Source organism: Saccostrea echinata, unplaced genomic scaffold (assembly GCF_033153115.1).
Source record: "Saccostrea echinata isolate AGI-Se365-2 ecotype Australia unplaced genomic scaffold, CSIRO_AGI_Sech_v1 ptg000056l, whole genome shotgun sequence".
Classification (NCBI taxonomy): domain Eukaryota; kingdom Metazoa; phylum Mollusca; class Bivalvia; order Ostreida; family Ostreidae; genus Saccostrea; species Saccostrea echinata.
Genome location: NW_026889805.1, coordinates 5,266,073 through 5,293,089, shown reverse-complemented (window position 1 = coordinate 5,293,089; position 27,017 = coordinate 5,266,073). Strand labels below are relative to the sequence as shown.

General features: G+C 33.9%; 1 protein-coding gene across 1 annotated transcript; it reads left to right on the top strand.

Moving 5' to 3' along the window:
- The first annotated feature begins 138 nt into the window (after window positions 1-138).
- On the top strand, window positions 139-26,640 carry LOC133173542 (uncharacterized). Its single transcript, XM_061308525.1, has 17 exons — window positions 139-224; window positions 2,847-3,466; window positions 3,580-3,831; window positions 5,821-6,038; window positions 10,448-10,704; window positions 10,842-10,912; window positions 11,006-11,226; window positions 14,507-14,665; window positions 15,225-15,296; window positions 15,462-15,601; window positions 16,159-16,219; window positions 16,546-16,590; window positions 20,725-20,835; window positions 21,832-22,651; window positions 24,242-24,363; window positions 25,839-25,977; window positions 26,118-26,640. The coding sequence occupies exons 2-17, from the start codon at window positions 2,908-2,910 to the stop codon at window positions 26,183-26,185; spliced, it is 3,315 nt and encodes a 1,104-aa protein (XP_061164509.1). The 5' UTR covers window positions 139-224; window positions 2,847-2,907; the 3' UTR covers window positions 26,186-26,640.
- The last annotated feature ends 377 nt before the right edge of the window (window positions 26,641-27,017 follow it).

Below are 27,017 nucleotides of genomic sequence, written 5' to 3'. Positions count from 1 at the left end.
AATTTGTTTCTGTTTAAAAAAAAAATTAAGCAATCAAAGCCTTTGTCTAAAATACAATAAAATGCAGTCAACCGAATAAAAACAGTGCGAATAACTGCGCTCCAACATTTTTGATATGGTGCCATTTTCTTCATAATTCTTCTGCAAATTACAAGCAATTTTTTAGTCAAGAGGCATTTTTCTGCAGATTTATCATTGTTCTTTTTGAACAACTGTTGGTAAAGGTAATATATGGGGGGATTTGACATTTGAATAAACAGGTACAATGCAATGTTTGGAGGGTGTCTAGCAGGTTATCACCACCACTACTAACCTGTGAATGTAATAACTATTAAGGGACCAATTCTTTGTCTTTGGAACATTTTATTTTCTGTAGCAGAAGTTAATGACTGTGTGATTTTTTTTTAAAATGGAGATTATGAACATGCATATATCTTTGTGTTTTCTGAGGGGAGGGGGGGGGGTTAAAAGTGAAAGTTGATCTGTGCAGGAAAATGCGAAAGGGAGAGAATATTTTTTTTTAGCTAATGGGTGATTAAAATCGAATGTTTCATAGCAATTTAAGAAAATACATAATTTTTTCAAATGGAAAATATGTATTACATAGATCTATTGTAAATTTTTGTGTTGTACTGTATCTTCAGTAACAGAGTTGTCAAAAACTATCAGTCCTGTCAGAAGGCTGGTAAGAAATTTGGACCAATAGAGTGAATTCACCATGGATCACACCTCTTCTTACTTTATATTATAGAAATTGTCTGGACCAATAGAGTTAATTCACCATGGATCACACAACCTCTTATTTATAGAAATTGTCTAGACCAATAGAGTGAATTCACCATGAATCACACAACCTCTTATTTATAGAAATTGTCTGGACCAATAGAGTGAATTCACCGTGGATCACACACCCTCTTATTTATAGAAATTCTTTGGACCAAAAGAGTGAATTCACCATGGATCACACAACCTTTACTTTATAGAAATTGTCTGGACCAATAGAGTGAATTCACCATGAATCACACAACCTCTTATTTATAGAAATTGTCTGGACCAATAGAGTGAATTCACCATGGATCACACAACCTTTACTTTATAGAAATTGTCTGGATCAATAGAGTGAATTCACCATGGATCACACAACCTCTTACTTTATAGAAATTGTCTGGACCAATACAGGGCTCGACATTAACTTTTTTACCTACTTGTCCATTCGGACAAGTGACCAAGACATTTACTTGTCCGAACTTCAACTTCACTTGTCTGAAAAATTTTCAATAAAGATCTAATACTGTTAAGTGAAAAACTAAATATAAAGTCCATTACATGTGCATGATGTTATTTATAAATACAACAAACACATAAAACAAAATTTTATCTAGACTTTCTGTCCTGACAACATAAATGCTGTCAACATAAAACAGAATCCAAACTTCGTCAGTTCCATGCCTTTCCAGTAGTATGCAATTAGTGAACTTCGATCCCGATCGAGTGTACTCAATAACATAGCAATCTATATGGGGATCGAAGTTCGGTTTTTATGTTCTGTTTCCGTCTTAAAGTACCTGTAAACTTTCAACAGTCGTTCTTTTAAATATTTAGAGACTAATTTACATAAAAATGCACTTGTCCAATCAAACAAGTGCCCAGCAATATTCACTTGTCCGTATTTTTTTTTCACTGGTATCGGACAAGCGTACAAGCGTTAATGTCGAGCCCTGCCAATAGAGTGAATAGTGAACTCACCATGAATCACACAACCTCTTATTTATAGAAATTGTCTGGACCAATAGAGTGAATTCACCAAGGATCACACAACCTCTTATTTATAGAAATTGTCTGGACCAATAGAGTGAATTCACCATGGATCACACAACCTCTTATTTATAGAAATTGTCTGGATCAATAGAGTGAATTCACCATGGATCACACAACCTCTTATTTATAGAAATTGTCTGGATCAATAGAGTGAATTCACCATGGATCACACAACCTCTCATTTATAGAAATTGTCTAGACAAATAGAGTGAATTTACCATAAATCACACAACCTCTCATTTATAGATGTTGTCTGGACCAATAGAGTAAATTCACCATGGATCACACACCCTCGTACTGTATAGAAATTGTTTGGACCAATACTTATAGGGTGAATTTACCATGGATCAGACACCCTCATACTTTATAGAAGAATGAATGCAATATACCTAATACAGTGGCTATTTTGTTCTATTTTGATATGCCAATTCAATGTATTGTACATTTCACAGCTGGTAGAAAAAAAGCCTTGATTAAGGATGCATAGATGAAGGTCACATGTGCAACAGAGATGGCTTTGTGGCCAATAAAATTCATTATGAAGTTACTCTTCATGAAAAAAGTTTAAGATGAAAAAAACGTTGAAAACGATAAAAGGCATTTTAGTCTAGTTACTTTTTTTCTTTCTGTTTGAAATAAGTAAAGTTACATGTTTCTGATCTGACAAAACTTTATCTGGTGTGGACAGACCAAATGTCTGACAGTAAATTAGAAACTATGACAACTCTCTGTAAACTCTCTGGTTTAGAACAATCATGCATTTAAAATATTGAAAATTAAGAGAACAATCTAAATAGGATTTAATTTTTTCCCCAAGGAATTTTGTATGATGCTATTTTTCTACTAAATTGAGTATCCTGTTTTCATAATTTTAATTATAGAAGTGAATCATTTGAATACTTTCCAATCAGTAAATTTTAGAAGGTGTAATATACCTTACTTTGAGCACTTCTACATGACCTACTGCTGATTTATGTAAATATTCATGAAAGATTCAAGAAGATTATTAATTGCCGCTTATTTTACAGATTTGTATTCAAAGCAACCAATGCCAAATTTGCTAGAAGTTGAAGTAAAGAACGTCACAAAATGAATCACTTAAGAGGAAATTTTGGACAAGGGCTTCTTGGAAATTCTCCAGCTTCTTCAAACTTCTCTATCCATGATCAGAACAGATTCCTAGGGGGAGATGGCTCTTTTCTTGGTAACCAGGAAAGTTACATTGGAGATGGAGGAGGATATGCCAGGGATTTGGGAGACAGTGGAGGAAGAATGGGAGATGGAAATAGTGGGGGTTATTTTGGTGATACAGACTTGAGAGGGAATTCTTTTAGAGAACAGATTAATGGCAGTAGTCGATATGGGGATGGTGGCATGAACTTAAATCGAGGAAACAGAAGATTAAGTGGAGACCATGATTACAGGAATGAGGAAGACTTTTTCTCAGGGAGAAACTCCATGCAGGGAGGGAGACAGGATAGATTGTCAGGGGGAGGCAGCTTTGGTGAAGACAGGGGCAGGGGAGTTACACAAGATCAATTGAACAGATTAGGAATAGGAGGATTAGGACAAAGTGTTAGGACTAAAACTCAAGGCATTCTAGGATCAGGACCAATTGTAGGAGGTGATACTGATCTTCGAGTTCAAGGTACAGCTTCCAGGAAAATTTATATACTATAATCATAGTGGTGAATCAGAAGGTTAGAGAAAATATTAAATCAGGCTGTTTTGATTAATAAGTTTAACATTTCATTTTCCTAGGTGGATTTGGTGGGATTGGGAGCCAGGCCAGAGGTGGGAATGTGCAAGGTGTTGGAAATCTTGGCTTTAGTCCCCCAAATATGGGAGGTCAAGGTATGCAGCAACAGAGTGGTGGACTTGGACTTCCCTTGGCTGGCATGGAAACCAACTTGCTGAATCTACAGATACAACAGAAACAGCAGGAGGCTGTACTGAGAGATACACAGCTACAGATGGTGAACAATCTACTGCTACAACAACAAAATAAAAGAGGCAAGTACAGAGGCGGATTTCCAAGATACCAGGGGTGTGCAATAAGCATCGCCCGATGCCCGGGGCTACCAATTCTGGGGGTCGGGCTAGTGGTTTTCTGCAGGGAGGTAGCCCCTTGGGCTAGTAGGAATTAAAACTACACATGTAATACATGAAAAGCACAATCGGTATTTTCACTCATTTTTTTGCTATTAAATTCCCAACCAGTGAAAATTTTCCACGCAGCATGCTCCTATTGTCCATAAATCTCCACAATCTTTTCCATTTTGCAGTACTATACCTGACTTATTGACTTCAAAAAACGATCGTTTTTTCCTAATCTGAATTTCCTTCATTCCTTTGTTATGGTAAATACATGCAGATATCTCATTATATTATTTACGATCACTCAATCAGCTGAAAGATAAGTGTTGTGTAATTAACATAAAATATATTTCCAGTGTATTTAATGATTTAAGATGAAAACAAAATGATTTTTGCTTCATTTTAGATGAGCTTAGAGCAATGATCAGAAAAAGGGAAGATTCAAAATCTGTTTTATTTTCTATCATAATCATTAATTTATATATGATTAATCTTTACTAGCGAGAATTAAACTTTAATTTTAAAAAGAATGACCTTAGTACCCTGACTTTTTCAACAATTAACTTTTTTTTCAATATTATACATTTATTGACTGGGTTCGAGGGCAACATGCGTTTTGTCGGACCCAAGAACCAAACCCTCAGGCAAACAGTTTGGTTCTTGGGTCCGACAAAACGCATTTTGCCCAAGAACACAGTCAATAAATGCTTTGTTTTACCTTTTATTTATTTTTTTTTTGACATACATGTATGTCAAACACCAACGAATGCAAATGAGATTTAGCTGACCCCGCCCGCTATGTGACGTAAGCAGTCCAACATCTCATCGACAGGTCCAATATCTCACTCCGCGGTCAAACATCGATTTTTTAATGCCCGCTCAGTAAAATATTGGAAATGTTAGACTTTTATTAGTATTGATTTATATAGGAACAAATTTTTAAAGGTATAACAATAGTTTTTTTTCTTTTTTTTTGCCTCTAAATATTTGGGCTAGGAACTTTTTACTTGGGGCTAGTAAATCTATTGCTGCCACTAGCCAATGGGTTAGTGCTTGAATTTTTTAATTGCACACCCCTGGATACATATACAAATTGTCTGTATGTAAAATGGTCAAATTTGGAGGCAATTCTCTGATCATTCTCAGTGATTGGGAAGGGCTTGCACCATGCCCCATAGTCACATTGAAGTGAAAAAATGAAGCAGGAAATCAACCACTGGCAGCACCAAGGTGCACATTCAAATTTTAGCAATGTCTGTTGGAAAACTGTCTTAATCGCTTTACTTTTGTTTTAAATGCAGTCATTTTAGTACAACAAATCTCATTGGTTAAAACTCATCAAAATCTGCTTCCTGTTAAATGAAGCTTATTATAGGACAATAGTTGTACATTACCTCACTCATTTTGCTCAATCCAAACTTTGGCATTATTGATCCAAAAATACGGGTAAATCATATTGTATGTGGGTTCCTTTAAATGTGCTGTACTACATATGTGAAAAATTAAGATTAAGTTAATTTAGAAAAATTTTTTCTTGCATATTTCCTATTTATTTGTCATTTTCTTATTTCTTAAAATGGCCCCTCAGAATATGTAGATGGCCCATTCATTTTCAAAATAGCCCATTAAAATTTTTGACACCATTGACCTTGATGTTCTTCCCAATCACTGCATTCTTGATGCATCTATTTTTGGCTGTAGTTAGCATTTGATAAAAGATGGTAAAATTTTAAATTCTACTATTCCTTTGATATTCATTGTGTTTTACTGATGTATTTCTCTGATGTTCAGTTGTCATACATTTTTTGACATATTTTTTGGTTTGTTTGTTTAGATGATTGTTAAAATTCTTTTTAAAACAATGTGTCATAAATTATTTGATAAATATTGTTTTTCAATGAAAAGGAAATCAATTGAATCCTGGATTTGGAGGACCAAGCCTTTTTGGAACCCCCCAGAATTTACCATCAGGATTGATGGGAAGTCCTGGTGGTAAACCAAGAAGCACAGGTCACATTCCTTCACTGCTGGACATCAATACAAAGAAACCACAGGGAAAGAGAGGGTTCTCAGGACAGAGGGACCAGGGAGGGTTCAAAAAACAAAGAATGACACCACAGAAGGTACCTGGTATTTTGGCATGAATTTCATCATGTAATTATCATATTCCTCACCATTTACTATTGATTTGGCTTCCTTATACAAACATTTTGTAAAGATTCTTGTGCAAATTCTAATCTCTGGATTTTTTTTCCTATATGAAACCTCCTGGATGGTTGTTATACTAAGGAATGGATATCTTTTATGACAGTGGATGTGTTTTTTCTTCATCAATATAAACAATGTATTTCAAGATTTGGGAAATAATTGGGTTTGGCTAATCTTCAAGATTTGTTCAGACATATACAGTAATGAATTTCAATTGATCCTGTCTATTTTTTATGCAGTGTAGTTGTTGCTCTTCAAGATTTTCCTTTTTCTTCACTGAAATTCAAGTGTCATAAACATATAAATTAAAATTAATCATCAGAATTGTGCTGCTTTGCTATGCTTATTATGGAAAATAATTAAAAATACAAACAAAATGCCTGAATATCATGTATGTTTTGTGACTATTGTCAAAGATAATGTTAATGTTGTTGAAATATTTTAGTTTCTTTTGTCTCCTTTGGTCACCAAGTGAAAATGTCTGGACTTTCAGGGACCTCTAAATCCTCCTCATTTTCATAGATTGTTTTTACCTGAGTAAGGTACATTAATGCAAAACTGTATTATCTCATGGAAAATGCCTGATATGTGCTTCTTTCCAATATGGATTATTGACTAATACTCATCATTTTCATTTTCAAGTTTGAGCTTTCTCTTGTTCAAGTTTATCTACAGAGTAACCCAGTGCATTTTTTTATTTTGAAAACCTTTGAATTCACAGTTTTATCAGATGTTTATGAAGTTGGTCCTTCTTTCTCTTACCAGTTTGCAATGTTGTTAGTTCTAGTATGTTATATGCTATTTTGTTCTTCACATTTTACTGTTATGTTAGGTGGAAGAAATATAACTTGTTATTAGATTTTGTTTTTTCATTTATTTTTTTTATATCTTAATACTTTATCATAAGTAATTTTTCATAGATATTGGTTGTTATTAGCAGAAAAGTTATTGAAATGTCTGATGACAAGGTTTTGGTAAGCTGGGGTTACAGATGGCATTAAATTTCTTTGTATAAAGATAACATACTAATTTACCATTAGCAGCCACAGTTGATCATTTTGATTGGTTCACCTATTCATCATTTAGTTTGATTGAAGAAATACAGTCTCATGTTAAAAGTATTCGTAAAAAACAAAATGGCAGCGATGTAATCAAAACTAGGTCATCAATGTTTTTTCTTCAGTCTACATCATTTTATAAGTTTAACCTTATCTCAATATTTTGTTAAACACTCCATATCCTTTATTACTGCTTGGATTCTGCGTGGAATGCTCCTGTAAATGTCCTGGATGAAGTTAGGATGATATTTTCCCATACCTATTGTATGGCTGTTTCCAGGTCATTTGCGGTTCTCAAATTCTGTACCCTTTTACACAGTTTCTGTTTTTAAGTTTTCATCAACAGTTTTCAATTGTATTCAAGTCGGGGCTTTGAGCAGGCCATTCCATTGTCAGAATATTCTCTTGTTCCATAAATTCCTTCACAGACCTGGCCCTATGAACGGGGGCATTGTCATCTTGAAATAGGTAATCATTTGATGGAAAATGTGCTGCAACAACAGCCAAAGATGATTGTCAATTATCTCTATATATTTCTGAGCATTTATGTTCCCATCTACAATACAAAGTGTGCCGACTCCATTGTAAGTAATGCATCCCAAGATCATTAAATCCAAACATCGCCCAGCGGGTGGTGCAATACAAGGTGGGTCCCATTCCTCTCCGGCTTTTCTCCATACATATATTCGTCGTTTGCCATCGATCATAACCTTACATTCATCTGTAAAAATTACTTTTTTCCAGTAGTCATCCACAGTTCTCTTCTTTGCTTCTTTGCACCATTTCACACACTTTATTTTATTCACTTCGCGCACACACAAGTCTCCTTCTGTATCCATCTCTATTTAAAATTCTTTTCACAGTGCTTTCTGAGACAGTTCCAGGATCAGTTTCATTTCTTCTAACATTCGTTAATTCTGTTAAACTTTGCTTGCAATTCATTTTCACCATCCGAAAAATTTGTCGTTCATCCTGTGCACTGCATTTTTTTGGGTCGGCCACTTCTTGGTTTGTTTTCAACATCTCCAGTTGTTCCCTGACGATTCAAAAACACATGGACTGTTGATAATGGCCTTCCGATAATATCCAATATTTCTTGTAGCGTCAAACTTGCTTTTCTAAGTGATAAAATTGACTGTTTCTCTTCCAAACATAATTCCTTCCCCTTTCTACCCATGGTTGTTTACAGTCCGAAAGTAACTAATGCAGATGACAAAATACGTCATCAACTAATCACGTGATAAATGTCTCTCCTAGTGAAGTTAGATATGGATTAAGAGAGATAACTCTACTTTTGTTTCTGAAAACGATGTTGAAAACAAACGTTTTACCGAATTTCAACCTGAGCGACGCCATGTTTTTATGAATACTTTTGACACGAGACTGTAGATGTTGAATCATAATGATTTTCCCTAAGAATACCATTGCAATACTGACCTAGCTGAGATTACTGATATAAAGATCCTGGGTTTTTTTTTTATAACAGCTTTAAGGTACAGCTGTATATTTTCAAGTCCTTAAAGGATTTCCATACTGGAAGTAAACATATTTGGCTTTATTTGCTCATGTATGCTCATCTGCTGAATGTGAAAATGCGGAGAAAATAATAAAAATGGAACATATAGCAGCATGAATCAGTGATTTTTCAACCATGTTAATTCCTGTTCTTGATATGCAAGCTTCTGCAATGATCAGGATAAAATTTGTTCTCTCCAACAGATACCTTTACTGCATTTGGGTGATGAACAATGTGAAAATATGATGTTTACTATTATGATGCATTTCTTGAAGTTATTCAGGTTATGGAGACATCCTTCCTCTTCAGAGAAGTTAATTATAGAAATCATTAGAGATTCTTTTGAATTCATTGTTAATCCCCTTATACTTACAGACTTTTAACAAGTCTTGACTGCATGTAGGAATTATCATATTGGAATACTTTTGCCTTGCATTTTGTATTCATGAAATATATTTATTTTTTCATCTAACTCAGTATATCCTCTGAATACAGCCAGGGTGGATAGAATGAACTCAAAAGTTTACCTCTGTTCAACATTAAATGTGAATTACTTTTGTTTGGATTCAGATGTTATAATAAATTCTAGCTGTTTCTGAGTACAATTAATTCATTTTTCAACAGAGGAAGATAGTTCTGAAGAAGACATCCATGGACAAGCACCAAAAGCCCACCAAAACAAGAACAAAATCCCAGTCTTCTTGTAGATCAATCTTGATGCCAGTCCTCTTCAATTTCTTTTTATTTTAGTCCAAGTTTATGCCAAAAATTTGTTGAAGGTCTTTTATAATATCTTTGATTTCTGTATTTCATTTAAAAGTTTTACATATTATCCACTATAAATATAGCATCCTGTGTGTTGGTTACTGTTAGGAATATGAAATTCATCTTACCTATATCCCCTGAGTCTCTCCTTTGAATTGTATGCTCTATCTAACAGACATTGACTTAGTTTATTTGAATGTTAAAATGTATTTTTCTCTCAATTTCTAGGTGAAGATTTTTGCCAGTGATGTCTTGCATTCATCACATATTAAAGTAAACAATTTGATTCCTCCCCAAAACCTAACTTTCCCTCCTATTAAAGTCTGTCCTCAACATTGTTAATCTTGTCTCTAGTCAGTGCCTGAATGTAGAACATGAATTTCTGAAAGAGCAAGACATGACTTCATGATCGTGTTCTTTTCCTCGCATCATGTCTGTAAACGTTGTAAGATACCTCCTTTATCAAATTTTAAACCTGAAGGTTATTCTGAGAGCACTATGTCAAAAATCTGACAATTTTCTTACAGACTGCAAATATCCTATCCTATTTTATGCTATCTGATGAACTCTACCCAAGGTATGGTTCATAGATTACTTTATATGAGAGTACTCGGTAGAGGTACTAACCTGAATGGGTTAATTTGAATTGAGTTCCAGGACTCCTCAAAAATTTGTACTGATGCAAATTATAAGTATTCTTTATTGATCCTACATATTTACTTCCAAATCTCAGTGATGTCCATCCATATCTAAAATGTTTTCTATACATTAGCACTCTCACTCATCACAGGTATGAACAGAAATTAAAGTTCATTTCTGAATGTTACAAGTACAAATGTACTCTTATTACAAGCTTCCCTGACCCTATTCTGTATGCTTTTAGCAGAGAGTGTCCTCCCATACATAGTGATCATCCATCTTTTCTACAGCGGTTTTATTCTGTTGATTTCTAATCTATATACCCTGCAGTACTGACATATTTCAGCGAACTCCAGACAGAAGACATGACAACAGTTCAAATCGAGGTCCACGGAGACGTTCTCAGGAGAGGGAGCGTTCCTCTGAGAGTACAGACTCTCGCTCTACTCCTCGCAGGAAGGAGTCAGGTATTTTCATGCTTGCAGATAGATTTATCTGCCACACTGCTCTCTCTTTTATTCCCATGGTAATGAGTAGGGGTGATTCAGATCTGAATTTCTGGAGTGTTTGTAGTCTGCCAGCATTTGCACTCATCAGTAAAATGTTCTACTAGTTTATGTGTTCTGTCGAGTAAGTGCTTTCTCAGACACTGGAATTCTTACTCATCTAATATATTTCCACTTAAAACAAACATGAAGTTAGTTTGTACGTTATTTTTTATGTCACTTCTTCTCTTTCAGAATTCTTTCTTTCTCTCTTTACATTTACATTCTTTCTCTTCCTCTGTGTCATTTGGCCTATTTGGGAGCATGTTTTGTTTTGTTTTTTTATCTCATTTTTTAAAATTATATTTGCAAAAACTGTCTTAGAATGTGACATTTTTTTTCATTTGTTAATTTGTAAGATGGAGCTCCGGGAATCCTTGGAAAATGTCCAACCACACCAGGGGTAAAACCACTAAACAGCAGTGTGACTAAACTTCAAAGCACATCAGAGGCTAAACAACTTAGTACAAAATCAGCTACTTCACAAAATACTGCAGAGCCACAAGTCTCACCAGTAGTAAAGCTAAAACAAACTGACCTGGCAGAGAAATATGACCCTGAAGAACCAACTGAAGATGAGGTTAGATTTTAAAATATTTAGAGTGAATGGACTGTGACATGCAACTTTTAACCAACCCAGACATGCATTATACATATATTAACATGTTGGTATATATAAAGATTTCATGATAATTATCAAAAGACATAAGATATCCAACAGGGACCATATTAATGAATAGACATAAATCAACCATATCAATATATTTTTAGCTCAGGGCTATTCCAGGAAAAAACGTACGGGAGGGTTGGACGGCACTTCATATATTTTTGTATGGGTAGTGGGTCTGGAGCAATTAAATTTGTGTGGGTGCATGACGTATTTTAGATGGGTGGTTGTATTAATTTACCCTCACAAATAATCAAGTGCAAAATACTTCTTTCCTCTCATTTTGTATAAATCGGTAAATACTGATATTTTCGTCCTAAACAGTTGTAAAGTGTGTTTACATTGAAAGTGAAAGTAGAATCGAACAAAACGGAAACAAGGGCAGATAACTATAAAAGCATGTGCAACTGTGACTGCAATGACAGTGGAGGATTGGAAAACGGATTCGTTGTGCTTTGGACTCCCTGGTCCAGTTTCTTTTTGCCAGTTTAATCAAACATGATTACATTGGTAGATTAAATGATATTAGAAACAATCAGAAAGATCGTTTTATTTTAAACCGAAAGTAGAAAAAAACGTATCTGATAATGAATGTTTTAGAGCATGACTACGGAGTTTGCAAGTCAAATATTTTACTTTATACTACATACAGAGTAAAAGGAAGATGAGATATGAGTTTGAAAACAATATGAAATATATTATGTCAAAAACATGCCAGTCCTTAACCTGTTAAGTGTTAACTTGTCGAACTTGTATGCACCAATGGTCCAAGTTGTTAGATGGGATTTAGAATTCATTAAATATATATTTTTTTTAATCAAAATTTTCACTTCACAGACACTGCCTACAGAAGTTTAGTCCCCCCCCCCCCCCAAAAAAAAAGCAGGAATCATTTTGTTATGAACAAGGTGAACAACAATTATGTTAAGGATAGCTAGGCTATAATTTACAATATTAATTTTAATTAATTGTAGGAATGTCATTTCTACTAGTACATGTGTATACATACTTGTAAAAGCTTTACCTAAGCTTTACAGACTACAAAGTCATGCATCAGAACAGATATACAAATCACTATGATAAAGGCTTTCAGTGGTGTGTATCATAGGCCTAAAGGAACATATTTTTTTAAGCTGTAGCAGGAACACGGGGAACTGTTTTACAAAAAAACTTAATATTACTAAGACTAAAAACTTTAGTTGTTCATAAAATCTTACAAAACTTATGTTTCTGTTAAAAATTGTTGGCATAAAACTATCTTATTTTTTTTCAAAAAGATTTAAAACATTTTTAAAGTAATGCAAAAAAGAAATTTATTTGCATAATAACATTTTGATCTTAGTCATAAGTTCTTTTGTAAGACAGGCCCTGGTTGGATAGATGTCAAAACCCAACACTCATTCGAAGTCAGATAAATTACAATACCTGAAAAAAGTACATAAAATTTTATTGCATATATATATGTGTGACACAATTTTTTTTTTGAATTTAGATGGGTGGTTGTATCAAAAGCAATTTTAAATTAACGGGGGGTGGGGTAGAAGGTAATTAAAAATGTATGGGTGGTGGGGTAAAAATAAAAGTGCCTTCCAACCCCCCCATACAAATTTTCCTGGAATAGCCCTCACCTGATCCAAAGGCTCAATTGAGCGTGTCTGTTGTCTGTCAAAGTCTTTCTGGTTATTTTAATAAACTTTTCACAATTTCATCTCTAAATTTACTGACCCAATTTTAAACAAACATGGCACAAAGCATCTTCGGTGAAAGGGATTTGTTCGATTGAAGTGCCAAGCTACCCGGTATCTTTCAAGGGGAGATGATTAAGAATGAAAATTTAATGATATCAGTAATTATTTTAAAAAAATAAAAATTTCTCAAGAACCACTGGACCTGAAAAGATGAAACTTATATGAAAGGTTTGTTACAAAGTGTAGATTCAAGTTTATTTGAATTGTAACCACAGGGGTATAGTGAGGCTACAATATAGGGCTGCCACGAAATCAGAAAATTTTCAAATCGATTCAGTTAAAAAAACCCTCAGTTTTCAAATAATTTCGAATCGATTATAAGAAAAAGAACATTTTTTATTTTTGTATAAAATCTGTAATGTTTGATAATTCAAAATAAATAATGATTCATACTTTAATTAGATTTATTAAGATGATATGGAATGTAAAGCCAAGAAACAAAGGAAACACCTAATGTTCTAATTACAAAGAATGACCCAAGAATCAAATGTCTGAAATCTGAATTATTAAGATACTGTTCATTGGTTTCAACAGATGAAACATGCAAACAAATCTTTCAAACAAAACCAATGATTGCATATGCTAAACATAAAAGTATTGCTGATTTGCTTACAAAAGCTATTTTGCCACAATAGAAATTACGGTTAGATCCCTGTTGTGATTTAAAGTTTTGATTCACCAATACGATATCAAACCGCCAAAACACATTGCTGTCATAACAATACAGTTAATAATTAATTTCACATTCAAAACGATGTCAGTATTTAAAAAAAATAAGAAAATTCGCAGCACTGTGTTGCATCCTCTGAATTCAGGATTGTGTGGCTGATGGGTGTTGCCTATTAGTAAATGCACTGATCTTCTGTGCCATCTTACTTTAGAAAATGGAACTTTGAAGTAGTTCCCCACCGGTTTTCTTAGCGGCCATTTTCTGAATTTCATGTTTTTGTTTACTGTAAAATGATTTGCCATCATTTCTTCCGATTAACCAATCAGAATGTGCCTAACAACAGCGGACGTTAGTGTGAAAAAATCAAACCTGAATCGAATCGAAATCCAGGAAAAACGTACCGAATCTAACCAAAAGATTTTGAATCGTGGTTAACCGATATTTCGGTTAACCGTGGCAGCCCTACTACAATAAGCAGTCAAAGTTTTAAGTAGGAATATGTAGAAAAAATAGTCTTTCAAAATCTCTTCTCAAGAAAAACCATGATAAGTCGTATTTAAATGGAAGTATCCTTTCAAATTTTTTCAAGTCATGACTTTTGGAGTAGTATGAAGCGATATTAGTTTACTTAGGAATAAAGAGGAAAAAAATCTTCACAAAAAGCAGGGTCAGAGTGACTCAGGTGAGCATTGTGGTCCATGGGCCTATTGTTTTGGATGCATAGAATAATATTTGGTGAGATTTGCTTATATAATAAACTGTGTAAATTTTTAAGATCATGGATTTTGAGGAAGATAAAGAGACAATCACAGTTTTGGACTTAACTGAGGAGATAGAGGAGCAGCCACTCCCAGCAGAGTCTGAGGACATTGAGGATGTCACTATTGTAACTGTGGAGAAAGATCAGGAGGAACAAGAGGAGAAACCTAAAGAGGTTAACAAAAAATTGCGACATACAATTCTGCCTTGTGAGGGGCATGATGAATTATGACTGTCCCACAATTTTTAAAGTTAGGTCCTAGCTTCCCAGCTCTCTGGGGCTTGACATTCATTAAAGCTTGAATTCAGTGTAAAGGGTGTTTTGTGATATTCAGAATTTTTGTCATTTGATCTTTCAATTGTAGCTTGGAAATTTTTGCATCTAAATTTTATTTTGTTTTGTATGTTACCTAAAAAAATATACAATGTAGCAAGCTTAGGACATCTACTGATATTATCCATCCTTCAGTGTACTGTATACAGGGAAATTACCTGGTATTTCCCTCGTTTTATTTTCGCCCCTTTTACCCTTTTCCCATATGGGCAAATTTAAAATGGGTGAATTTAAAGAAACATCATAATTTATTAAACGCAACTGAATCTTTGCAAATTTTAAACTGGACAAAATCATTTGCACTTGTGAAAGGTTGAAAATAACATGGGGCAAAAATAACCCCATATACAGTATTACAATAACAATTTTGTGAATGAATGAAAACTAAATTCTGTTACAGAAAAGTAACTCAAACAAGAAGTTAACCAATTACTACTGCCATGTCTGCAGCACGGAGTGTCGAGATGCAGAGGTAGGTGAAGCTAATTTTTCCTTTCAATGATGGGACAAAGAGCTGCTGTTACATGTAAAAGTCATGTCCTTTTAATTTTGTACAATGTGATGTATCCAGTAGTTCTAATAATGTGATTAACAAATAGTATGTACAAGTACTAATATTATTTATTTTTCATCAAAGGGATTTGCCAAACATATGAATGGCATAAAACACAAAAATCGTATGGACGCCATGATGGGTCTTCACTTAGAAAAGTCAAATCAGCTGATTTCTCGTATCAAGGCTGAGGAGCACCTTAGAAAGATTGAGTCTTCTCCAAGGTAGGAAATTATAGCCAGTCTTACTGTAAATATCTGTCTTTGAAAATAACTTCATCTGTTAATAAAACAATTATACAGTCAAACCTCATTATCTTGAACTCGATGGGACTGAGAAAAAACTGAGAGATATCCGAAGGTTCGATATATTGAGGGTAAAATAAGTGCTTGGGACTTCCAAATCACATTGATATATTCATGGTTTTCAAGATTTCAGTGCTCGAGATACCGCAGTTTAGCTGTACTTTGGAAATTTTGGATTCCTATTATATCTTGCAAATTACTTATGGAAAGTTTTAAAGGAAGAGATTTCACACACAATATGAAATTTGACTGTGTATAAATATCATGGGGGCACATATTTCATAGAATTTATACATGTAGTTGTATAATTATTTGCATGTGTAAAGTAATTGTTAATTCTGGTATTGTGGAAGAGATATCCTACCATGTAAGAGTTGGGGGGGGGGGGGGTGATGGCTGATTTTTTATACATGGGTATTTTGAAAAAAAACTAAACCTTGCTTATGAAACTTACCCTAGTTATTATAATATTCCAGAGGGGAAGAAAGAAAAAGTGATGGTGAACGAAGACGCTCAAGAGAAGGACATGATAAACATGTAAATAAACAACTGCTTTCTCCTAAATATGATTGACAGGGTTTGATTCCATTACATTGACCTTTTCACAATATTTGATATTGTACAGGTGCATAAGTTTCTGATACTGACACCAGTATTTTTCCAAAAAAAAATCTCCACATGATGTTTTCAGATGAAACCTTATTCTGTCTTTTCTTTGATCTGTATCTATTTTAAACTTGTTTACTAACAGTTAAGTTTCTTCATTTTTGCAATTTCATTTTCCTCTTTTCTTACCTTTAAATCTTAAACATTGATCCTGTTTTCTTTCCTCTGATTTCTCTCAGTCTGGGAATTATTTCCAGCGTCCATTCTCTGGACCTTTACGTCGAAGAGGTGCATTTCTTCAGGTAGCTAGCATTTCTGCCTTTCCTCTCGTTTTTTACTTCTGACACAATGTTGTTGATTAGTTAAGACCTCACAACTATTGTGGGAATACCCTATAATAATCACTTTGTCTGTTTGGTCCACAGTTTTTATTTTTATTTTTTCTTGATAACTCTTTATAATTATTTTATATGTTCTAAGAGCTGGGAATGCTAACTCCCTGCCTACATTTTACACACTCATATTTCAACATGTTTGAAATATTTCCTGTTAACTCTTTTTTTAATGTAAAGTTGACTTCATAAATAATTGATTAAGTAACCTTTTTATAGCATTACCAATTAGAAAATGTTGGAGGAAAAACAAACATAGATGAAAAAAATCCCAATGAATTTAGTGTTGATTTTTTATTTGCTTGATTGTATTGTTCAAAAATGCTTGAAAACTTAAAAATGCTTGAAAAATAGCCTTAAAGTGCTGGAAAAATATTGTTTGGCTGTATATCCGTAAATTCGCTATGTCCTTACAGATTTACAAAGAATTGATAAGAATTTTGTTGGGTATTCCAAAAAACTTTACTATATCCGTAAATTCGCTATATCAGTGTTTGTAATGAACAAGTTTTACTGTATTAAAGTTTTGTTTTTAATATTTCCCTGAACATATTTGGTAGTCATACTTCAAGGAAAATATGTATATTGCAAATTTGTTATTTATACTTTAATGAATTCATTTTAGGGCTATAACAAATTAGGGATATAGCAAAGTATGTTCACAGGTCCCCAGGACTTTGCTATGACTTAGTTTTACTGTATCCTGAAAATTTCTTCAAAAATAGCCAAAAGTGTATGTTGTTATTCCAAATTTTGTATAGAGCACAACCTCTGACCCAAAATGTGCAATTATATAATGATAGAACTGTTTTTGAGGATTATAAAACATATTTTAGTTTTTTTATAAAGGGTTTGCTCATATTTCAATTCTTTGTAGAAGATACTCAAATATGTCTGTTTTCTGCAAAATTCAAGAAAATTGCAATTTCACAATGCCTGTCTTTCAAGACTTGTACTCTCAAAGAAATTTTTAGGCACCCGAGTCACTCAGGTGACCTATTGCTATCTGTTTTTGTACGTCATCATGCATTATTTCTTTGAAATCTGCTCTGCTCCTTGGCAAACAGTGTACAAAGTTGTAATAAGCAAGATTCTGGACCACTTGGTCAAGTTTTCTGGTACTGGGTAGGGCTTTGTTAATTTGTATTCTTCTGAGAGAAGTTATTCCCCTTTGCTATTCACCTAGGATAATTAATTACTGTAAAAAATGTCATTGAAAGGTCAATTAAATAAGAGAATTACACAACAATTTTTATAATATTTGATACAAAAAAGTACTTTTCTTGTTTTTAGCTCACCTGAGCCGAAGGCTCAAGTGAGCTTTTCTGATCGAAATTTGTCCGTTGTCTGTCGTCGTTGTCGTTGTTGTTGTCGTTGTTGTCGTAAACTTTTCACATTTTCATCTTCTTCTCCAGAACTACTGGGCCAATTTCAACCAAACTTGCCACAAAGCATCCATGGGTGAAGGGGATTCAAATTTGTTCAAATGAAGGGCCACGCCCTCTTTCAAGGGGAGATAATAGAGAATTTGTGAAAAATTAAAAGCATCTTTTAAAAATCTTCTTCTCAAGAACCACAGGGCCAGGAAAGATGAAACTCATGTGGAAGCATCCTCAGGTAGTGTATATTCAAGTTTGTTCAAATCATGACCCCCGGGGGTAGGGCGGGGCCACAATGGAGGATCAAAGTTTTACATAGAAATATATAGGAAAAATCTTTAAAAATCTTCTTCTCAAAAACAGCAAAGCCATGATGAGTTATATTTATAAGGAAGCATCCTCAGGTAGTGTAGATTCAAATTTGTTCAAATCATGACCCCCGGGGGTAGGGTGGGGCCACAATGGAGGATCAAAGTTTTACATAGCAATATAGAGGAAAAACCTTTAAAAATCCTCTTCTCAAGAACAGCAAAGCCATGATGAGTCATATTTATATGGAAGTATCCTCAGGTAGTGTAGATTCAAATTTGTTCAAATTATGACCCCCGGGGGTAGGGCGGGGCCACAATGGACTATCAAAATTTAACATTGAAATATTTAGGAAAAATCTTTAAAAATCTTCTTCTCAAAAACAGCAAAGCCATGATGAGTTATATTTATATGGAAGCATCCTCAGGTAGTGTAGATTCAAATTTATTCAAATTATGACCCCCGGGGGTAGGGTGGGGCCACAATGGAGGATCAAAGTTTTACATAGAAATATACAGGAAAAACCTTTAAAAATCTTCTTCTCAAGAACAGCAAAGCCCTGATTGATCATATTTATGTGGAAGCATCCTCAGGTAGTGTAGATTGTATTGTTCAAATTATGACCCCTGAGGGGGTAGGGTGGGGCAACAATGGAGGATCAAAGTCTTAAATAGAAATATATAGGAAAATATCTTCTTCTGAAGAACTACAAAGCCATGATCATAAGTCATTTTGATTAGGAGGCATCCTCAGGTATAGTGTAAATTCAATTTTGTTCAAATGATGACCCCCGGGGGTAGGGTGGGGCCCAATGGGGGATTGAAAATTTTACATAGGAACATATAGGAAAATATCTTCTTATCAAGAACTGAAAATCATGTTAAGTAATTTTTATATGGAAGCATCCTCAGGTAGTGTAAATTCAATTTTGTTCAAATGATGACCCCCGGGGCAGTGGTGTATTCAGGAATTTCATAAGGGGGGGGGGGGGGGGCAGTAGAGGCATTGGGTCTGGGGGCTGCATTGAAGCCCCCAGTGGGTCTAGAGCAAGGCCCTGGTGGGGGTCTGGGAAGCTGATGAATTCTTACAAAGAAGAGATGTTTTTTCCTTGATTTTAGGATAATGGACATATAAGTTCTATATAAAAAAAAATTAAAACGGGGGGCGCACGCCCGGGTTGCTGGCCCTGGATCCGCCTTTGCAGGGGTAGGGTGGAGTCCAATGGGGGATCGAAAGTTTTACATAAGAACATATAGAAAAAATATTTCTTCTCAAGAACAGAAAAACTGTGTTTAGTCATATTGATATGGAAGCATCCTCAGGTAGTGTAGATTCAAGTTTGTTCAAATGATGACCCCTGGGATAGGGAGGAGCCACAATGGGGGATCAAATTTTTACAAAGGAATATATGGGAATTTTTTAAAAAAATCTTTTCAAGTACAACAAAGCCATTTGTTAAATTGACATGGAAGGTTCCGGTTGTTTAAAATTCAAGCCCCCACCCCACCCCCATCCCAAGGTAATCTTTTCAATACTGAACTGATTTGTACTTTTGCCTAACCAATGTGCTCAGGTGAGCGATGTGGCCCATGGGCCTCTTGTTAATGGTTGCATAGACTTGTAAAATGAGTAATTGATAAATAAAAATGAGACTAAAATACCTTATCTTTGAATGTGTTAAATATATTCTTCAAAGACCAAGAGAAGCCATTGTGAGAGGGAATGAGATAGGTTCAATAATAGTTCAATTTGCATGGTGATAGTGACAAATGGGGGCAAGTACAGGCAAGGAGATCTACTTTAAAATTTGTTACCGAGTTCTAGACTAATTATTTTCTTTATCCCTGATATCTTCTTTCTCTTGAGCAACATAGCTTCATCTATCAGTTTATTTATTATTATTCACTTTAGTTATACTTCTGTGGATCCTTTACAGTGTTGTATTATACTCAGATGACTGTTAAGACCCTTGGTCCTCTTGTTTTTTTTATCGGAAAAGAAAGCGCTAAGTTCCTACTTTATATTGATGTTTCAAATAGGACATAAGATGTTAGTCATTTAATTGGTATATGGACTGGGCCATTTCATGCATCAAGTTCACCTAGCTCTTTCATAATCACAATCCCTCTTTCATATTTTTCTTCTTTGTATCCTGTAAATTTCCTTTTTATTTTCTCTGTATCACAAATTCACCCACCCTTAGATAAATATTTCTGAGTGGGCTCCTTGCTGACTGGAATGTTTTCTAGTTGTATAAAATGCACTACAATAGGCTCGGAATGCTTTGTCTTTATATAGAGTGATAGTAATACCTTGTCTTTATTTAGAGTGATAGTATTACCTTGTCTTTATTTAGAGTGATAATCGCAGTAAGAGAGACAGACATAGGTCCTCGGACCAGGAATTCTTCCCAGACATTGGGGACCTGGTTACCTTGGATACTGTGGGATTTGAGGATGAAAGTATGGTAAGTGTAGCCAAACTTTTAAAAATAATATGAGGGACTTCATCAAATTTATGTGTACTGTGTAAGTAAGAACCCTCCATACACTGCACACTAAAGAGTTCTAATTATGTGGGAGTTTATACATTAAAAGTGATCTGCCCTTAGTTCTAAAATAAGATAAATTAAAATCGATACTATATTACTCACTTTGAATCAATTAAAGTATTCTTAATATTTTATTAAAGCCAAGATAAATTATTGGACATTTTATTTGCATGTGTTTTCCCCTATAAGTAAGCAACTGTGATTTCTGTTCATCAGTACTTACAATGATGCACATTGAAGTGGTAAAATTTTTGAGTTTGAATGGAAAGTTTGTGTCTGTCTTATCGAACATCAATTGTTACATATAGACACGCCCATTTCTTTAGAAATGTGAAAGCAATCTTCGTCTCAATGTTTTAAGACATCCAACTCTCTGCGACTTGCAACAAGAGTTGCTGAAATGAGGGTTTTATGAAGTTAGAAGAGAGTTAAGACTCCCCGATTCTGTTAAACTTGCATATTGCAAAGAACATACATAATTAGGAATTTATCATGCTTATTGAAGTTTTCACATGTATAGATAGAACATGTGTTACTCATTGTTTATGTAAACTGCTAATCTGATTGGCTATTCTATTTATTGAATACCTATTCTACAGGTATTTAAATGAAGCATGTGACGAATCTTTCCTTTCTTATGAAATGGGCGTCATTATGTAAGCCCATTCAAACGAAAAATACCACTTCAATGGACATCTTGTAGTTATCTTTGAACATTTCTCCTAGAGGTAAATGGCTGGTATCCGATATTTTATATTAAACTCAGTATTTACACCTTTATATTCTGATTCTAAATGTCCAAAAAACTTTTTTTCGTGTGTTTATAGAGGTTCCTTTATTTTTTGAAGTGAAGATGTACTGTGTGTTAATGAGTTTTTAGGATTAATAAGCTATGCTTGATTTGAAATTTAGGACAAAGAAATAACGGAGACCAAATCACCTGAAAAGACCAAGACTTCAGAGAAGTCTATTGATGATTCTGAAAGGAAGGAGATGGAAAGCTCAATTAACAAAGCAGAAGATCTCGCAGTGAATCAGGAAGTTCTGAGCAACAAGAAATCAGATACTCATATGACGTCCTCTGAGAGCAAAAGAAGTTCACAATCTGTTTCAAAGGCAACAAAATTAGACGAAGACAAACCCACCAAAAAAGAAGAACCAACCAAAGAAATCAACAGCAAGACTCAGAAAAAGCCATCTTCCACTCCAGCCAGGAAAGCAACTGATGTAGAGAAGAAAGCAACAGAGGAAATGGAAGACATAACTTCAAAACAAGAACCTTTCAAAGGTCCAGCTGGCAAAACAGCAGATGAAAAGGAAAAAGAAAACCAAGGCATGGAATTCAAAATTCCAAAAAAATCCCTCACAAGTCCAGCTAGCAAAACTGCAGATGCAAAGGAAAAAGTATCCGTAGGCATGGAATTCAAAATTCCAAAAAAATCCTCTGCAAGTTCAGCCAGGAAGACAGCAGATGTAGAGCAACAATCAACAGAAGCTATAGGAGACAAGCCTCCAATCTCTGATAACCTTACGACCAAGCAGAAGAAGGATGCCTCTGTCAAAAAAGACATGGGTACAGCAGGTGCCCCTGCAAGTTCACCAGTTAAAGAAATTAAGGAAGTATCCCATCAGACCTCCGAGAAAACTCCCTCTCTACAGATCATGACAGATCCCCCTGTGACAGACAACAAAGAGCCAGAGATTCCTCCATACAGTTCTGATGTTCCTGTTGGTTTGTATATTTGAATGATCATGTAATGGTCAATATCTATGGCTTGACGTTTTTGTGGTTTGATTCTTCAGTGGTGGCATAATAATTTCTGTGCTTTTATTTTTTGAGATTGTGATGCTGAAGACTAGATTAGAACATTCTTCTTTTCTATTCCCCCCCAATTTTGATATACAGTTAAAACTGCCATAGCGACCCACTGTATTAAGCGACTCACTGTCATATGTGACTAAGAATTCCTCCTAACGCTTTTCCCTATATATTATACCTGTATTAAACGACTACCTGTCTAACGCGACAAGCGACCGTGATTTTCCTGACCATTTTTTGTAATTTCAGGCAATTTTACCTGGATTTAACGACTATATAATTTCCGATTCCTACTTTCGATTTCGGTCGAGCATGCTACTTTTTTTTTTCAAAACATCTACATTTCATTTAATAATTATATAATGTGAGTTTTACGAATAAAACAACATTTCAAAATAAATATTTTTACTTACATTTTAATATTTATTGAATAAACATTAAAATCTAATATATAATTGATAAACATTCACGTTTTTTTCTCTCCAATGATCAAGTGCCATTTTAAAATTAGACGTTCGAGGTCGATCCCAATATCATTTCGTGCTATAAGGGCCAAATGGATATTCAGCTATAAAACCTGCCTGTTTTAATTAATAAGTAACTAAATCCTAGATGTTTATTGATTTTCATGATTTTGACCCCATGACCTTGGAGAAACTTTTCAAAAATTTTAATACTGGTTATAACTTTTGAATGAGAGAAGATAGAGCATCCATATTTTTGACATGTGCATATTTTTGACATGTGCATTACCTGTGACAAAGATATTTACAAACATAATATGATTTTTGACCCTTGACCTTGAGGTTTGACCTAATTTTCAAAAATTTTAACATTGGTGATAACATTTGAATGACAGAAGATATGGAATTCATATTTGACAAATGCATTACCTGTGAAAAGAAGTTTAGGAATGTGCTGTGATATTTGACCCCTTGACCTTTAAGTTTGACCTAATTTTAAGAAAATTTTAACAGTGCTGATAACTTTTGAATGAGAGAAGGTAAGGCATATATATTTAAAATGTTGTGACAAGACTTTCCCAAATGTACTATGATTTTTTACCCGATGACATTGGCCTAATTTTCAGCAATTTTATCATTGCTGATAACTTTTGAATGAGGGAAGATGTGGCATATATATTTGACATGTGCATTACCTCTTTCAAGACCTTTCTGAATGTACTCTGGTTTTTGACCTCATGACCTTGACCTATAAGTTTAATCTACAGTCTTTTTCATATTTTTTTATGGGAAGAACATTTGAATGAGAGAATATATGGGTTTCATATTTTACATTACCTATGACAACACCTTCCAGAAAGGTATATCATTTTTGACTTCATGACCTTGATCTAGAAATTGAAGGACACACAAACAAGACAGTTACAATATGCCATAAATAATTGCATCCCTAGACAACGAAAGTTGGGCACCACAATTCTTTGAATATACTTGTTTTTTCATATATTCATACCTGAGCTTTTGATATACTGTTTTGCAGGTCAAAATTATATAGTTGCTGTAACTGGATTTTACTGCAAGCTTTGTAGTAAATTTTACAACAATGAAAAAGCAGCTAAGGAGGCCCATTGTCAAACCAGGGCCCACTATGATAAATACAAGGTAGAAATCCATTGTTTGTATATTTCCAAATGTTAAAGAAACAAGAGATTAATTTCTTTTTCTTGAAAAACAATGATGCTATAAGAAATTATACATCAAGTACCAAGATTTGAAATGTTTCTTTTAAAATTTTGTTTTTAAAAAATGTCGGTTTTCTCTGACATGCATCATATATGTACCTATATTTTAAGCTCAAATGGTAAGAGACCATAAGAGCTTATGCGATAAAAAGGGGTCCATCCGTCTGTCTGTTCATCTGTCTGTAAACAATTTTTCAAAACTAATCCTCCTACAGTTTTAGTCTGATTGCAGTATAACTTGGCACTACACTAAGCTACATAATTCTCTTTATTGGTTTTTGATTTCAATGAACGGTGATGCCATAGTTACTAAAAAAAGAAATTTCTGTAAAATACATTTAAAATGCTACTCCCTTTACAGTTTTGATCTAATTTCAATATTACTTGGCTCACAAGTAAACTACACTTATATACATATTTCAATGAACAGTATTGCCATGGTTACTAAAAATAGAAATTTCTGTGAAATGCTTTCAAAACACTACTCCTCCTACAGTTTTGGACTAATTTCAATATTACTTTTCACATAAGTAGACTACACTAAAATACATAATTCTATTTATCGGTTTTTGATTTTGATGAACAATGTTGCCATGGTAACTCAAATAGAAATTTCTTTGAAGTACTTTCAAAACGCTACTCCTCCTACATTTTTAGTCTGATTACAATATAAGATAAGACATATAATTCTGTATATCGGTTTTTGATTTTAATGAACTTTGTTGCTTGGTGACTTAAAATAGAAATTTCTATGAAATACTTCCAAAACATTACTCCTTCTAGTTTAAGTCTGATTACAATAGACTTGGCACATAGTAGACTACACTTAGATATATAATTGTATTCAACGGTTTTTGATTTCAATGAATGCTGTTGCCATGGTTACTAAAAAATAGAAAAATTTATATATTTATAAAAATATCCTCCTACAGTTTTGGTCTGATTTTCATATAACTTGGCATGCAAGTAGACTACACAGAGATACAATTCGGCTTTATTGTTTTTTGATTTTGGTGAACAGATGTTGCCATGGATACTAAAAATAGATATTTCTGTAAAATTCTTTTAAAAGGCTACTCCTTCTACATTTTTGTTTGATTGCAATAAATCTTTCCACAAAAATAAACTAAACCAAAGATCATTATTCTATTTATTGCTATTACAAAGTTTCAAGTCCAAGTCATACTTTTCTCTTCCTTTATGAGTACAAAACCAGTAGAGCTTCAGTCTCATCAGAGACTTCTGGTTTAATTTTTTCTGGTTAAATTTAATTTAAAAGTGTAAGATTACATACATTGAAATGAACACAAATTATTTTCTTTCCAATCTTTCCATACATTTCTTGTACATGTACATGTATCAAGTACATAAAACAAAATGTGAAATGTATTATAGAGTGCCATGATGGGAGTGAAGACACCTGTGGGTGGAGTTACCAAAAGTGCAGAAAAAGGTGAAGACCAGCCAGCTGCTTCATCGGATGTGAAGGATGAAACCAAATCAACCATGGAGAGTCCCCAGACTGACCAGGAGGGTAAGGAGTCCAGAGTGTACCTGCTACTAATGTTAATATTGTAGTAGAAAACAAACCAAAAATATTTTAGCAGAAATTTATTTTAATCATCAGTAAGATGCAAGTTTCCAATCAAGCAATACTATTTTATAAATTTATAGGAAGTACAAGAGGAAGAGCTGGATCCTCTGCCAACAGAGGTCATAGAGGTCGCAGGGGCAGGAAGTGATGTCATCGGTTCACTTGCCATATCTTGTCAACAGTACAATTCAGTGTAGCATCCTGTTTGTAGACCAGTATCAGATTTTGCACTGTTCTTTGATGGAATGCAGTTCTTTCATGAGAATGTACTTGTACATGTTTATATATGCTGGCTTTCTTAAGATAGAGTCATGGTTAATAAAATGACTTTGAAGTCCTAAATAGTATAAATTATGGTGATATTTAGTCAAACTTTTTTAAAAAAAAAAGTGTATCAATGGATGTTAAAAAAAAATTATATTTGTTCATTTCACTGAATTAGAAAGATGATGTAGGTGTTTTTTTTAACAGCAGTGAATTTATAGTATTATTTATGTATATAAATATTTTGTACATGTATTTTGTATAATGGCAGCATTTTTTTTTTTTATAAATGAAAACTGGAATTCTTCTGCTTTCTGTTAATGGTTTCATTGTATATACTGGACATTTTTATTTATTTTTTTTTTTTTTGAACATGCATACATCTATCATTCTAAACTAGTATTAATGTAAAACGGTCCATATTAAATTTAAATGTTTCAAAAAAAAAAAAGCCCAATTTCTTTTGAATTGCCACTTGAGATATTAAGTAGAAAAAGCTTTCCATTACAATCTGTATTAAAATTGGAAGGTTTTGTAATTTTTAAATGCCAAGCAGAATTTATCAAAAGCTTTCATGGTATACTATTGTTTCACTGTTGAGAGATATGTACTTCCAGAATGATAATGGATGTTACTATTCAATTGAGAATAGATATAACGTCATGTCAGTTGAAAATATACAGATATATATAGTCATGTCTTCAGTAGAATCCGAA